This window comes from Marmota monax, unplaced genomic scaffold (assembly GCF_021218885.2).
Source record: "Marmota monax isolate L192 unplaced genomic scaffold, Marmota_monax_Labrador192_F-V1.1 WCK01_AAM20220418_F8-fsc00012, whole genome shotgun sequence".
Taxonomy (NCBI): domain Eukaryota; kingdom Metazoa; phylum Chordata; class Mammalia; order Rodentia; family Sciuridae; genus Marmota; species Marmota monax.
The window spans coordinates 34,807,889-34,823,693 of NW_026695227.1; the positions used below are offsets into that span (position 1 = coordinate 34,807,889).

Here is a 15,805-nt window from a genome sequence, read left to right on the forward strand (position 1 = left end):
GCCAGACACCTGCTTGCCAGATGTGGCAATTCCCCACTCCCCCCCCCCATGTCTATCCTTTCCCCACCCCACTGAGCTCAGGCAGAGGGAGCACCCCCACAGAGTGATTTACTGCAGCTTCTCTTCCTCAAGTGCCCCCCTCAGGCTCCTCTCCCTCCCCCTGGTACCCATGTCCCCCTCATTTCCCACCATTTCCTGCAGCCACCTTCCTGGTACAGCCTCTTCCCACTCCCACTGCAGGGGGCTGGGCTGTGTAACCCCAGGCTCCTGGCTCTTGGGCTGGAGAATGAATGGGTGGAGCAGAGGTGGTTGGCCTCTGTTGCACCCATGGGAGAGTACATCAGCAAGGCTGCTGAGGACAGCGGCAGCCAGAGCTGATGTCATTCTCACTAGGGGAGGAAGGGAGGTAGCAGAGAGGAGGTTAGTGGGGAGGGAACCAGCACTTCAAGACTGTCTGCATAGGATAAAGAGGCCTTCTACAACTTCCTGGGCAGGCAAGAGCATCCAGGACTGTGGCTGTATGGTGGACAGTGTGTTTTTGTTTGTCTGGCAGGGTCTCCAGACCTTGTCTCTGGATCTGTCTCACATGAGACAGTAGATGCTTCTCAGCTTTTTCCCCTCAGACTTCACAAAACCCTCTTAAGAGTCCTTGCCCTAGGGGCTGGGGATGTGGCTCAAGTGGTAGAGCGCTCGCCTGGCATGCGTGCGGCCCGGGTTCGATCCTCAGCACCACATACAAACAAAGATGTTGTGTCCGCCTAAAACTAAAATAAATAAATAAATAAATATTTAAAAAAAAGAAAAAAAGAGTCCTTGCCTTTCTCTCCTTACTGTTTGCCCTCTGTCCGTCTCTTGTCTCCCTTAGTTGTGCGTCTCTCTAGTCACCTCCCGGCCTCCCCCTCCTCTACTTCCACACCATAGCAAAATCCAACGCTTCTCAGACCTCCCATCACAGCAAGGACTCCTCAGAGCCTCTTTTCTCCTTCCCATCTCTCCTCGCAACCTGACTCCCAAAAGTCCTCCTACCCCAGCCAGAACAGGGTTCATGGGAGGACTGAGGTAGGGGAGATGGCTGGACTGAAGAGTGGCAGAGGCGAGACAGATGGAGAGTCTAAGGAACTGGAAGAGAGGAGAGGAGGGGTACAAGAAGACAGGAAGAACAACACCAGGAGGGAGGAAATGTGAGTAAGAGACAAAGAGGCAAAGGCTGAGAGCAAGAATAACCAACCAGGAGAGGGAGAGAAACTGACACAAAGAAAGCAAGCAAGGCTGGGAGCAGAGAAAAACTGAGAGACAGAGACAGAGACAGGAAAGTCATAGAGACAAGACTGCTGGGGAGGGGCCAGGCTAGGAGTAGGCTGGCTCTCCTGGGCTCCCTCCTGCTGACAGGCCATAAATCCTGTGTGCCTGCGCATGTGCACGAAGCACATGTATGTAGAGTAGGGGTCTGAGATGGGGATAGTGATGATTCCCACAACATTATTCTCCCATTTGTTTTAGCAGCCTCTTTCCTTGAGGCACCCCACACCAACACCTGCAGTACCCCAGGAATCCTGAAGCTCCATTCTGAAGGTACTTTCACATCTTAGGGATCCTGACTTTCTCACTTGGAATGCAGGCCTGCTGGAATGCCTACCAATCCACAGAATCAAGAGGCCCCAGCCCCTTACTGCCTACCCCGAGGCCTGCCCACCAGCTGCTCCTGTCTGTCTTCTCCTCCCACTCTCCTTGTATCTCCCCCTCCTCCCTACTGACCCCTCCCCCAGCCTGTGACCCCCAGGCCGCCTGGGGTCTGGGTCAGAGGAGAGACAAAGACAGGATTTATCACCAGTATAGAGAAGCATACAGAGGGCAAAGGCTGACCTCCCTGTGATGGGAGGCTGGAAGGCTGGCTTCCAGTGGCTCCTGCTCACAACCCCCAACTTTTGCTGTGCCAGTCTTGCTTGCGCCCTGGTCTCTGAAGGCTGAAAACAGAGGATAACTCTGAGGTGATTTTTGGCCTATGAAGGAGAGCCTGGAAGGAGAGAAGAGATAAGATCCCTGTTTTAGGATTATTATCTTATGGATAAGGAGGAGGACTTGGAAACCAGAGACAATCAGGCACCAACTGTTTCTAGGACTAGGAAGAAATTCAGGTATAATACTGCAACAGATGGGATACAGAGGGGCTGCCCCCTAACATAGAGTCTTCTCCAGAACAGGCCCAGACTGCCAACAGGGAGAGAAGTGACAGACCTGAAGGGTGGGAGATACAGCCCCATCTGACAAAGAAGAACTAGAAGTTACCAGCTTTAGCCCCTCTAAGACCTTTTTCCCTGAAATCCCCATCTCTTTCCTGAGAGGCATAAGGAACAGCCGGGGATCCTGCTTTTACAGCAAATCCATGACTGGCCTGAAGTTACCTCCACTCAACAGATAGGGTGGGTGCTCAAGAGGGAACAGTATGATCCAGTAGTTTCTGAGAAACTACATGGTATATCTTCAGTGGAGGGCTCCCACAACTTCCCTAGCTGCCCTTGGAGGCTGAGCGCCAATCCCTCCAGAATCTCAGTGACAGGGGCTTTCACAAGCCTGACATAGAACATCCTACATCCTGCCCCATCCTACAGTCCTGGTAAAAATAGGGTGAGAAGAAGAGAAACTGAGGCAACCAGGAAGTTCCAATCTATAGTCTCTCACCACAATCCCATCAACCTGTCCTACATGGGTTCTGTTGAGGACAAATTTCCTTACACTCTTCTGCAAGCTGAAACCATTCTCTCAAAAAAAAAAAAAAAAAAAAAAAAAATTAAACCCTGGATTGAACCCAGGGACATTTAACCACTGAGTCACATCCCCAGCCCTTTTTATTTTGAGACAGGGTCTTGCTAAGTTGCTAAGGCTGACCTTTGAACTTGCAATCTTCCTGCCTCAGCCTCCCAAGTCAAATTTAACTGGGAGTACAAGCATGCACCACCACACTCAGCTTATTTTTTATTATGATACAGAGTCTCCCTAAATTGCTGAGGCTGGCTTTGAACTTGAGATCCTCCTGCCTCAGCTTCCCCAGTGGCTGGAATTACAGGTATGTGCCACCATGCCGGGCCATTCTCTCAATTTTTTATAAAAAGCCAAAAATTGGACATTTTAGTGAGAAGGGATCATGGATTGGGATGAGAGATTGGGAGAAGATCTAGGGGGCTGCATAAAGAAAAAAACAGGAAAAGGGAGAAGAGAGCCTCTCTTTTTTCCTTACTCCCCTCCCCCCAATTGAAGAGACAGATTTACAGCCTTGGTTTGGGAGGGGGGTGAGCATAAGGAAGACAGATCTGCAGTTCTGCCCTCTGAGTGTCTGGGTACTTAGCTTTAACTCCCCCATTAGCATCAATCCCCATCTTGCTGCCCATCCATCTTCTGACATCAGCTCCTTCCCCTCTCTGTAGCCCAAGCTTTCTGACCCTAAGTGGCTCTTAAAGGGCCAGTCTAGACCCTTCTCTCCCTCCCTCCTCCCACTCCAGGCAGCAGTCTCCTGTGTACACATGTGCACTGTGACCATCCTTGCTAAGGCCAGAGTAGATGGAGGGGATGGTGGGGGCAGGGCAACTCCTCCCCAGCTCTTTGGTCTCCTTAAACCTCCCTTATATTATGGGCCCATCCCTTTGTTCACTATCTACCCAGGCCCAGAATAAGCATTCTTACTGGATTGGGGTGACAGACATGGCGGATTTTGGAACAGAACTCTCCAAGGCATGTGGGTCCAGATGCAGATCCTTTCTCCCTCCCTCATTTCCTGGAGGCCCAGGGCAAGGGGTGTCCAGAACTACTGGCTGTTTTTAATTCTCAGCCAGCAGTGGGGGTGGACAGGTTGGGGCCTGAAGCTCCTAGGAGATGTTCAGAGCCCACATTCCTAGCCTCCTTTCCCAGGGATCTAGGCTGTGGTCTCTGGGGGGTGGGAGGTTTCCAATCTTCCTCTCCGTGTGAGGGAAGTGACATTTTAGAGAAACCTGCCTTTGAATTTCCTGGCCCTTCTCCCCTATTCCTAGGCAACTGAGTTTAGGGGAACAGAGGGGAAACAGACTTCTCCCTATTTTCTGCAGAAATGCCATAACTGCACTCCAGGGGCTCTATGAATGCCAGGATGCTTAAAAAGTTCTTTCCTATCTGCCTTCAATCCTTTCTGCTGCAAAGCTCTGCAGACCTCTGAGATGGGGGTGGGAGTGGGGCAGGGGAGTTCTCCAGGATAATCAAGCCTCCTTCCTGATAGCGAAACCCAAAACCCATTCCCCAGGAGTGCTCCTTCTCTGGCTCAGGATGAGAAGGAATGGTGGGTGGGGGCATTGGGAAAGTAGCCAGGTTAAACACAGGAGCCCCCAGCCGCACCCCCCCACACCCATGGACCCCTATTTATCACCCTCCAAACCTCACTCTCAAAGAAGCATAAATATTCCTAATTCCTGAAAGCCAATCCTGAACTCATAAATTTAACTGGGGAGGTGAGCAAGGGGGAGGAGTGAGGCACATGGAATGGGGAGCCCACTGCAGCCTGGAGAAAGCAGAACATCTCCTGGGGAGGCGCTTCACTTGTCCCCATGCAGAAGCCAATGGGAGCGTGGGAGCCTTTCTCTCAAAACTTCCTCTGGGCATCAGTCTTTCTCACGCCCCCCCCCCCAAAAAAAAACAGCAGAAAAACAAAAGTCGACCTTACTTCCGGCCTCCCCATGGCTTCTCTTTCCTATTACCTTTCAGTGGTCCTTCCCCGGCTATCCCTGTCTCTCCCTCCTCTAAGCCTTTCCCCTGCAGCCATTGTCTGAAAAGGAAATCTGTCTCTCGTCCAATTGGGACAGTGAGGTCTGAAGTGCCCCTCGGTGCCCGCTGTCTCCGCTTCCGCCCACTTGTCCCTCAGACGCGCCCCCTCTCCGGTCAGGCCTTCCCCGCTCTCCCCGGGCCGCCGCCCCTCAACCTTGTCCCTCAACCTTCCTCTGTCACCCTGGGGCCCCCTCAGTTTCCTCTTCGCTCTAGACTTCAGTGTCCCTACCCGGACCCCTCAGACCCGGTCCTTCGCTCCCGTTCCCACCGCCACCCTGCCCCACGTTCCCCTCCCAGCGGACGGACGGGCAGGGAGGGGGCTGGAGGAACAGGTAGAGGGAGCCCTGCTCCTCAGGGGCTGGGGAGGCCAAGAGAGCGAGCGGGTAGAGCGGGAGGAACGCGGCGGCGCGGGGACGGGCCTCCTCACTCCCTAGCTGCGCCCCCCCCCCGCCCGCGCAGCCACCGAACCATAAATCAGGGCCAATACGGTTTGGCCAATGGTAGAGAGACTCGTAAATCGGCCTGTCAAGCTCAGCCAATGAGAGACGGCGTTAAATCAAGTCCTGTCAGCACTTGGCCAATGAAAGGCCCTGGGCTGACCATAAATCTGCCTGTAAGAGACAGCGAAAGAGAGAGAGTGTGCGCTAGAGCAAGAGCCAGGAGGGCTGGGGCGGGAGGCGGAGGCCGAGGCGCGGGCTCCGGCGCGGGCGGGGGCGGCGCGAGCTGGGAGCGGAGGCGAAAGCCGGGAAAGAGCGTGCGTGCAGCCTGCGGGAGGGACGGGCAGATGGAGCGAGACAAAGAGAAGCCGCGTCAGAGTCAGCGATAGAGCTGGGCTCGGGCGGGAGGCTGACAGAGAAAAAGAGACAGAGACAGACACCCTCACATTCAGGAGCACGCAGGGCTCCCAGACGCATACACTTGTCCCGAGTCACGCGTGAGCAACCCACCACGGGGAACCTAGTGCAGGGACACGCGCCACGCACATCCGCAGGGGAGACAGCACCTGAAGAAAGCCGCTTCTTTCCCCTTATCCAGCCCTTACCGGGCCAGGGGTGGGTGTCTAGGGCTGTGAAGGGTGAGAAAGAAGAGGGTTGCCTTCTTGCTAATACCTGTCCTCTGTATGGTCTCGGACTCCAGGGTTTCTTTCACATTTTTACCCCTAAAAACGTCACCTGATTCATTTTTCCAGTGACTGCTAATTAGGAAGTCCTTCCTGCGGTCTAACCTCAGTCCCTATTGCTGCTCCCTTTTACTTTGAGGAAGCTTTTGAATTGCCTTCAAGGAATATGAAAAGTAAACCCTTTTACAACCCTTCAGAGAGTCATCAACTTTCAGAATCTTAGAAGGTCCTAGTAGGACAGACTTTTAGGCATCATCTGGTCACTTGATCCTAGTTTTAGCAAGGCAGCTGTTCTGTAGTGGTTAGCCATGTGTGCTGGTAACATGACTGCCCTCAAATCATGGTCAGATCACTTACCAGCCCTTTGACCTTGCACAAAATTAACTTGTTTATACTTCAGTCTTCTCATGTGTATAATAATAAATATTTCACAGGAATTTTGTGAGAATTACGTAAAACAATTTATTTGCAGGATTTAGAACTGCAGTAGGTTCATGGAAGAGTCCCCTCCCCCTTGTGCAGATCATAAAACCTAAGGCCCAGAGTGGTCCAGAGATCTGTTCAAGTTCATGGAGCTGATTCCCAGCGAGCCTTGACTGGAACCCTCCTCTCTGCACTCCCAAGCTGATGTTCTTCATTGGTCCTGCAGTTCCCCTGCCTCAGTAGCTTCAACCTGACTGCTGATGATCTCTGTGGAAGGAGGACACCACAAAATGCAGGTTCCAGTTTAGGAACAGGATTCCTGGGCCCTGGAGGTGTGTGGCATGTGAGGGTTTCCATCTGTCCACCTGGACTCTGGTTCTTTGTGTCCTTGCCTGAATCTCTCCAGACTTCCCTTGTGCTCTCAACCCACGCGGGTTTGTGGGTAGGAAGGGGACAACTCTCAGCCTCCGCATTCGTGCCAGCCTGACCTCATATGCCACCCCCAGTGCCACCACAGTGCTCACCCTGCTCTCCCACGCTGCCCACCAGAGATAATGAATACCTCATGAAAAATTAAAAGGTCTCAATTATTTTCTTTTCTTCCTAAGTTTTTTTTGGAGAAAGGGCAGGTGCAGATCCCTGGGTCTCTGACCCCTGGACTGGACTTGCTGTTCTGCTGGTATTTTTTTTTTTTTCCTGTCCTTAAGCAGAAAGCCAGAAAGGAAAACACAGAGAACCAGCGTCACCTGGTGGCCGCAAGTGTTCTCACGCACATGCCCACCGCGACTGGATGTGTAGGTCGGGCTGGAGGAAAGGGCTGGTATGGTCTCCCCGCTATTCTGGCCCCAGAGCCCTCTTGGTTTCTGCCCTGTTTCAGAAGCCAGGATAATGGGGTATTTAAATGGCCTGCAACAGGATGAATTAGCTACAAAGAGTGAGACCCTACTAGGGGGGCTGAAGCGTGTTTTTGCCTCGGCAAAGCTCAGTTCCATTTCCCAGAGCCAGGGCTCTTCATCAGTGACTCTTCCCTTTGCACCGGGCAGGGCGGGCAGCTGGGTTCACTGGAGTGGGTGTCCAAGCTGGATCACCAAACTTTTTTGAGTGGAATAAACCTGTTTGTGGAGATGGGGGATGCTGGCAGCAGTTGTTAGGGGCAGAGATCATTTCTGGGAAGTTGAGCAAAAAAGGCAAGCTAATCCTTTCTTTTTTTAACCTTATTTTGTCTATTTATTTTTATGTGGTGCTGAGGATGGAACCCACTGCCAAGCTCATTCTTCTAAACTACCTCACTGTGTTCTATGAGTGGGACACCCCTCAGCTGAAGGCTCTGTCCCTGGCCAGGTGCTCTTTATCCTTATTCTGACATAGGTCCCCACATTCTCACTTATTAGGTTCCAGCTCCTTCTTGCTCAGAGAGTACAACCAAACATTAAAAGCATGTCATTTAGCCGAGCACGGTGGCACACACCTGTCATCCCAGCAATATGGGAGACTGAGGCAGGAAGATCCCAAGTCTGGGGCTAGCTTCTGCAACTTAGCAAGACCCTGTCTCAAGATAAAAAGTAAAAAGGGTTCGGGGCTGGGGATACAGCTCAGTTGGTAGAGTGCTTGCCTTGCATGCACAAGGCCCTGGGTTCGATCCCCAGCGCCACAAACAAAACAAAACATGCAATTCACCTGTTAATAATTAATAGTGCTCCTTGGGCAGCCTGGGGCTGAATCATTCATCAAGGGATGGAGAACCGTGGTTTGGGGGACAGACTGTAAAAATGCCCACAGGTCTGACCGTCACTTGTTCTCATGCCAGCTGGCCACTCTGGCTCCAGAGACCATTTGGGATTCTGGTTGCTGGGGACATGTTTCTAATGGAACCGACGGAAACTCTGGGGCCCTCGTCTTAAGAGGGTGCCATAGGCTTGGCGGAACTGGCGGTTCATGGCTGCATAGAGCACTGGGTTGATGCAGCCATTGAGCCAAGTGAGGTTAGCTGCCAGCATGTGGACCACCCGGGGGGCCTGGACCCTGGCGTCTAGGATGTTGAGCAGCAAGAAGGGGATGTAGCTCAGGGCAAAGCAGAGGAACACGGCAAAACACATCCGGGTCACCTTCCCAAACTCTGAAGGAGAGTCCTGAGCTCTTGGGGCTCCTTTAGTTGGCCCGGCCTTGGAAGAAGCTTCTGGAGGGTTTTTCTCTGCCAACTGCTTAGCTACCTTGCTGTTGTCCTGGTCCCCCACTTCTGATGAGCCCTCGTCCAGGGTGTGGGTAGTGGCAGCACTGACTGGCTCAGATGAGATCCCTTCACTGAGCCCTCTGGATGCCAGCCCACTGTCCAGCTCCTGGAAGCGACCAGGAATGACCTCACTGGTCCCCGCCACGTGGGTGCTGCGGATGCTCAGCTTATACTGGGTGAGCGCTTGGGCTGCTCGCCTCACCTGGCGGTGGACAAGGCAATAGAAGATGCCCACGCTGCTAAGCCCCAGCACAAAGTAGATGCCCATGAGGATGGTGGTGTAAGGCCGGCCTCTGATGCGGTCAAAGCTGCAGGTACAGACCACAGGTACCAAGACGTAAACGGGCCAGAGGGGCGCAAAGCTGGCCACACCCACAACCCAGGTGCCCACCAGTGCTAGCGCTACCCCCTTGGTGCTGAAAACCTGGGGAAAGAACTTCGGGTGGGCAATCAGGAGGTAGCGTCCCAGTGCAATGAGGCAGAGGGTGAGGATGGAGACAGAGTTGGAAACAAAAAGGAGGAGTCCAAATATCCTACAGAAGGTAGCGCCAGTGCGCCACCGCAGGTGGAGGTAGGTGTCCACGGAGAAGGGCTGGAGGAGGGTGCAGTAGAGCAGGTCCGCCAGGGTGAGGTTGGCGATGAGCAGGTTGAAGCGGGTCCGGAGCTTGGGCTGGATGGCCAAGGCCAGCAGGGTGAGCACATTGCCCACAGTGCCGGTCACAGCCACCACCACCCCCCAGGTAACTGCAAAGTAATGATAGCCCAGCACAGACTGATGGTAGCAGGAGAAGTTGGCCTCAGAGGTGTTCCTCATCATGGAGGCTGAAGGGGAAGGGAGTGGAAGAGGAAACCGGAGTCAGAACCTGCCTTTGCACTTAGATCTCTCTCTCTCTCTCTCTCTCTCTCTCTCTCTCTCTCTCTCTCTCTCTCAGTACCAGGGATTGAGCCCAAGGGTGCTTAACCACTGGGCCACATTCCCAGCCCTTTTTGGGTGGTGAGGTGAGGTGGGTACAGGGTATTGAACTCAGGGGCATTCAGCCACTGAGCCACATCCCCAGCCCTATTTTGTATTTTATTTAGAGACAGGGTCTCACTGAGTTGCTTAGTGCCTCATATTTGCTGAGGCTGGCTTTGAACTTGTGATCCTCCTGCCTTGGCCTCCCAAATCACTGGGATTACAGGCAGGCGCCAACATGCCAGGCTTTGACTTAGGTCTGTTGAGCAGCTCTGAGCCCCTGGCCACTGGGTGTGCTCCTGGAGCTCACTTTAATTCACCATCCTCCAAACCATTCTCATACCTCTTCATCTCAAGGTCCCCAACTCTCCCTTAGGCTTGGTCCTTTCAAAATCCCAAAGATTTTTCCCAAGTTCTTATCAAAGATATCTTTTCTAAATGTCTCAGGTCTTTGTCTGCCCCCACATAAATCCAGAAGCTCTCAGTAAACCCAGCACCCTCCACCTTCCTAATTCCTCCCCCATTCCCAAAGACTACTCAGGAGTCCCATCTTTGTACTTAAGAGGCTGCTGTAATGTCCTCTGCTCCCCTCTGTTACACATACACACAGACCTCAGTTTTATCTATGAGTTACTATCTGAGAAATGAGAAGTCCAACAAAGTAAACATACACCCCCCAAAAAAGTGCTCACCTGAGTCTCCCAGTCTTTGATTCTCTCTCCAAGGGAAGAAGTCCAACTCACCCCCAAAGCAGTGCAAAGTCAGGTTTCAAGTAGGAGGCAGCTTGTTCTCCTGTCTCCTATTATACCAGACTAAGAGAATAAGAAACTCCCCAGTTACCCAACCTCAGCCACTTCCTTCCCCACCTCCGGTTGGTCCTACTCATTTTGCTTTAGCAAGTGAAATTTGGGCTGCTCTGTTGAAATTCCCCATCTATTTACTCCAGAGTTGTTTCACTCTTTCCTTTCTCCTTCCTTAGACGTGGACTCTGCTTACTTCCCCTCTTTGCCTGGTAGGACACTTAGAAGATCCTTGCAGAGAATGGTTGGGACCTGGAGGCAGCATCAGGTCATCTGGGCCACTCCAAAAATGAGGCCAGTTTCCAGGAGCAACTCTGGGCCCCCCAGAAGCCTTGGGCTTGTTTAGGGGTAGCACTGCTTGTCTTCTGTCCAGGAGTTGGAGGTGGTTCAGGTCAGAGGGTCCCATGTGATACTCTAGCACATGTGAGAGATGGAGTTGGGTAAAAAAGATGGAAAATGGGGCATCTGGGATTATGGCTTCATTTCCCAAAGGCACCCAAGCTCCTGTTTAATCATTCATTCATTCATCTGTCTACTCCACAAATCTCATTGAGTATCTACTGTGCACCAGACTCTGAGCAAGACACTGGGGACATTAGAAAGAATGATCCAAGGCCTCATGTGTATTCTAGCTGTGGACAAAGATATGTAAATGTATAAAGGCTCATTTAATTCCTTAAATCAGAGGTTAGTGAATTGTGGCCTATGGACCAAATCTGACGCGCCATCTGTTTTTGGTTGATTTCTAGATAGCTGGCCTCAAACTCCTGGGCTCAACTGATCCTCCTGCCTCAGCCTCCTACAAGTATGTGCCATTTTCCGGCTGTTTTGTTTTGGTACCCAGGATTGAACTTGGGGGTGCTTAACCACTGAGTCACATCCCCAGTGCTTTTTATTTTTTTATTTTTTGTCTTGAGATAGGGTCTCCCTAAATACTTGGGGCTTTGCTAATTTGCTGAGGCTAGTCTTCCAACCTCATGAATCGCTGAGATTACAGACAACACACCACCATGCACAGCGTTGTTTGTTTGTTGCAGTACTGAGGATTGAATGCAGGAGCATCTTGCCTCTGAGCTACATCTCCAGCATGTTTTATTTATTTATTTTTTTAAAATTTTGAGCCAGGGTCTCACTAAGTTGCCCAGACTGACCTCAAACTCTCCTTTCTCCTGCCTCAGTCTCCCGAGTCGTTGGGATTACAGGGGTGTGGTACCACTACCAGCTTGAGTTGTTTTGAATGATGAACAGTGTTCTTGGATGATAGATGGGACAGTCTAAACAAAAGGAACAGCATGCATAGAACAGTGTCAGGCAGAAGCCACCAGGAGTGTGATGGTGGGACAACAGGGAAGAGCCTAGAGAGGTGAGCAAGGGAGGGGTGAAGAAGGCCCTGCTTATCATGCTAAGGAGTTGGAGTTTTAGAAGTCTTTAGAGAGATTTGCCCTCACATAGCTGTACAGAGTGAAGGCATGCAGGCCGGGAGTGAGAGAGATCAGTAAAGATGCACCAGCTCAGACAGAGGTAGAAAGCACTTGTGTTAGGACCAGGCCACCTGTGTCATTGCCCCACACTTAGAAGGGTCTGGACCTGCTGGGTGCAGAGGTGAATTTATAATCCCAGTGGCTCTGGAGGCTGAGACAGGAGGATTGTGAGTTCAAAGCCAGTTATCAGCAAAAGTGAGGCACTAAGCAACTCAGCAAGACCCTGTCTCTAAATAAAATACAAAATAGGACTAGAGATGTGGCTCAGTGGTTAAGTGCCCCCGGATTCAATCCCCAGTATAAAAAAAAAGAAGAGTCTGGTGCTCGGTTTAATGCTCTTCAGTCACTGAGTCAAAATTATTGATATTTTGTGAGGAAGGGACCCTGCTTTTTTATTTTGCACTAAGCCCCACAAATGATGCAGCCAGTTCTGGTTAGGACAGTGGTGTGGAAATGGAGAACAACATCAGGCTTCAGAGGTCACTAAGAAGTCAAATAGGATTTATTTAGCCAGAAGTGGCAGTGCAGTCCTGTAATCCCAGTGACATGGGAGGCTGAGGCAGGAGGAAGGAAAGTTTGAGGTCAGCCTGGTCAACTTAGCAAGACTCTGTCTCAAAATAAAAATAGAAAGGGCTGGGGATGTAGCTCAGTAGTAGAGCACCACTGGATTTAATCCCTGGTATGGTAAAAAATGAATAAATAAAAATAAGTTAAATAGCTAGGCATGGTGGCACATGTCTATAAATACCAGCAGCTCAGGAGGCTGAGGCAGGAGGATCACAAGTTCAAAGCCAGCCTCAGCAATTTAGCAAGGCCCTAAGCGACTTAGTGAGACCCTGTCTCAAAATAAAAAATAAAAAGGGCTGGTAATGTGGCTCAGTGGTGAAGAACCCTGGGTCCAAACCCCTGGTGCCCATAAAAATAAAAATATTAAAAATATTAATAAGGGCTAGGAATATAGCTCAGTTGGTAGAGTGCTTGCCTTGCATGCAAAAGGCCCTGGATTCAATCCCCAGCACCACCACACACACACACACACACACAAAAATAATAATAATAATAAATAAATAAATAAATATGGTGACTTATTTAGGGTGAGCCAATGGATGAAGAGGTTAGGAAGATGGAAGAACTAGGATGAATCTCTGGTCTCTACCTGGACGCTGCTACTCTCAATCAGCGTGCATGTACACACACAACTCAGAGGTAGAGAACACGCTTAGCATGCTATGTGTGAGGCCCCAGGTTCCAACCCCAGCATCCCCCGCACCAAAAAAAGGATAGAGGATATGGGATGAGGAACAGGCTTAATGAAAGAAGTAAATAATGAATTCAGTTTTGTTTTTTACTCTCACTACCCTATCTGGACTAACCCACCTACTTTTCCACTCATCATTTCTGGCTGACTCAAAGTTCTAGACACTGCTTTTTTTCAAATCTCGTTTTTTTTTTTTTTTTCCTGCCATCTGCAATCAGATTTATTCTTATATTTTATTTTTATTTCTTTCTTTATTTTGGTACTGGGAATTTAATACAGGGGCCCTTTACCACTAAGCCACATCCCCAGCCCTTTTTATATTTTATTAGAGACAGGATCTCACTGAGTTGCTTAAGGCCTCACTAAATTGCTGAGAATGGCTTTAAACTTGTGATCTCCTGCCTCAGCCTCCTGAGTTGATGGGATTATAGGTATGCACTATTATGCCCAGATATTTTTTAAAATTTTTTATTTGCAGATGGACACAATACCTTTATTTTATTTATTTTTTATGTGATGCCAGGGATTGAACCCAGTGCCTCAAACGTGCTAGGCAAGTGCTCTACCACTGAACCACAACCCCAGCCCCATGCCCATCTAACTTTAATAAAGATATTGGCTCCCCTATCTTTAATCAAACCCTGCCTGGATCCCACATGGGAACTTCTACCCAGTGGCTAAGGCTTTACATCCCTTCACTGACCAATAGACTCCCAAACAAGTGGCCATCACAGGACCAACAAGATCACTATTGTGGCCTTTGGATGGATGCTCAATAATAAACCGAAGGGCTTGCCTAGCATGTGTGAGGCACTGGGTTCCATCCTCAGCACCACATGAAAATAAATAATATGAAGGTATTGTGTCCCTCTACAACTAAGAAAAAATATTTAAAAAATCAGAAAAATTAAAAAATAATAATAAACTGAAAAATGGTCCAAGTTTGCAGTGCACAGTGGCACAAACCTGTAATCCCAGATACACAGGAGGATCATAAGTTTGAGGCCAGCCCGGGCAATTTAGCAAGGCTCCAAGCAATGTAGCAAGACCCTATCTCAAAGGGCTAGGGATGTGGCTCAGTGATAGAGCCCCCACCTGGATTTAGTCCCCAGTGTAGAAAGGAAAAAAAAAAAAGAAAGGAAGAAAGACACCATAGTACAAGTTTACAGAAAAATTAACACTGGTAAAAAAGTCAGAAGGAAGAAAGCCAAAATATATCAAGAAACCAGAAATTGGACTGGGGCTGTGACTCAGTGGTAGTGCACACTTACCTAGCATGTGTGAGGCACTGGGTTTGATTCTCAGCACTGCATATAAATATATAAAATAAATTATTAAATAGAAGAAAGTCCTCTGAAAATAAATTAAAAAAGAAAGAAAGAAAGAAAGAAACCAGAAACTACTCAGATGATACCTTCTTCCTCTTACCCTCCTAATGGCAAATGGCAGTTACAGCAAAGCAACACCAAGAGCCGTGTTTCATGCTCAGGCGACAACACTGTACTTATTCCTTGTGGTTTCTGGTGCTCTACCTGTTCAGAGAAACATCTCTAGCAATGAACTATGGAAATGAAAGTATAGACTTAATGATTAATTCAGTTTTAAACCAGCAGGTTTGAGGTGCCTATAGGGGGTGCCAGTATCCCAGTTTCTCCAACCCGTTTCTTCTAGACCCTCTCTGGGACTTTCATCCTTCTGGATTTCTACTCTCTGCCTTTTTTTTGAACAAGATTAAGTTGAAAAACAACCCTCCCCCCACAAAAACAAACAAACAAAACCTCCTTGTCAGTCCATTTCTGAACCCACAGTGAACTCCCACCCCCAATTTCACAAACCCAGGGCCCCTATTCCCCTCTTCTTCCTCTTTAACAGTCATCATCCCACCTTCCCTCCTGTCTTTGCAAGACTAGGAAGTGGGTAGAGGAGGGGAAATGAGAAGAGATGACCAAAGTCAGGAGGGCCCCTCGAAGATGCTGGGTTTTGTTCTGCGCCTTTTGGGTTGACTTTTCTGCCACCCAGTAGGGCTACAAGAGAGGTCCACAGGGTTAGCTGCTGTTCTTGGGAGTAAGTGCTGGAACTGAATTCTGAGGTTAAGGAGCAGACCCTTTCCCCCACTGTGAGAGGTGACCAAATTCTCCCTTTCAGATCGCATAGCGGGGGTGGGACAAGAAGGGATTCTAGCATATCTGCAAACGGCAGTCTCAGTGAGTTATAGTCTTGACATACATGAGCTCTCAATGAACCTTTAAAAGATTCGAGAGGGTTCATTTTGCAGATGGGGAAACTGAGGTCCAGAGAGGCTAAGACTGGCCTGAGGTCACTGGATGGAGCCAAGCAAAAACTAGAGCTCAGATCTCTAGGCCCCTTCCCCACTTCTTTCCGTGCCCTGTCTTGCTGGCATGGGTTTCCCACCAGACTCACAAAAGCCTGGATTCTTTCCTTTGTTTGAGACTAGGTCTAAATCCATTTCCCTGGAATCGCAAAGCTTATCAAAGGAGCGGCTTAGCCTAGGGAACACTCCTTTTCCCTGTCGCTGGCGCCGCCTAGTGGACTTGTGGCAAATTCTAAACAGCCGAGCTGCAATCCCAAACCTGGACTAAAGATTCCTCTGGACTAAGTTTACACTAGCGGGGTGGGATGTAAAGCTAGACTGCGCTAGCTTTGCACAAGTCTCCTACCTTGCCTCCTCCCAACTCCGTTTTCCTATCCCCCTCCTCTTCCTGGCCCCCTTTCGGCGTGTGGGTCTCCTTCAC

The 15,805-nt window shown here is 49.9% G+C and overlaps 1 protein-coding gene and 1 pseudogene across 1 annotated transcript; both read right to left on the reverse strand.

The window, feature by feature from the left end:
- Positions 1-6,353: 6,353 nt before the first annotated feature.
- Positions 6,354-10,316, reverse strand: Gpr84 (G protein-coupled receptor 84). Its single transcript, XM_046436053.2, has 2 exons — positions 10,206-10,316; positions 6,354-9,380 (listed from the first exon to the last, which is right to left on the reverse strand). Exon 2 carries the CDS (start codon positions 9,373-9,375, stop codon positions 8,191-8,193), a length of 1,185 nt encoding a protein of 394 aa, XP_046292009.1. The 5' UTR covers positions 9,376-9,380; positions 10,206-10,316; the 3' UTR covers positions 6,354-8,190.
- A 4,134-nt stretch (positions 10,317-14,450) lies between these two features.
- Positions 14,451-14,637, reverse strand: LOC124087478 (small nucleolar RNA U3; annotated as a pseudogene).
- Positions 14,638-15,805: the final 1,168 nt, after the last annotated feature.

Coding starts and splice junctions, on each gene's coding strand:
- Gpr84 (XM_046436053.2), bottom strand. CDS start 9,375: ATGATGAGGAACACCTCTGAGGCCAACTTCTCCTGCTACCATCAGTCT.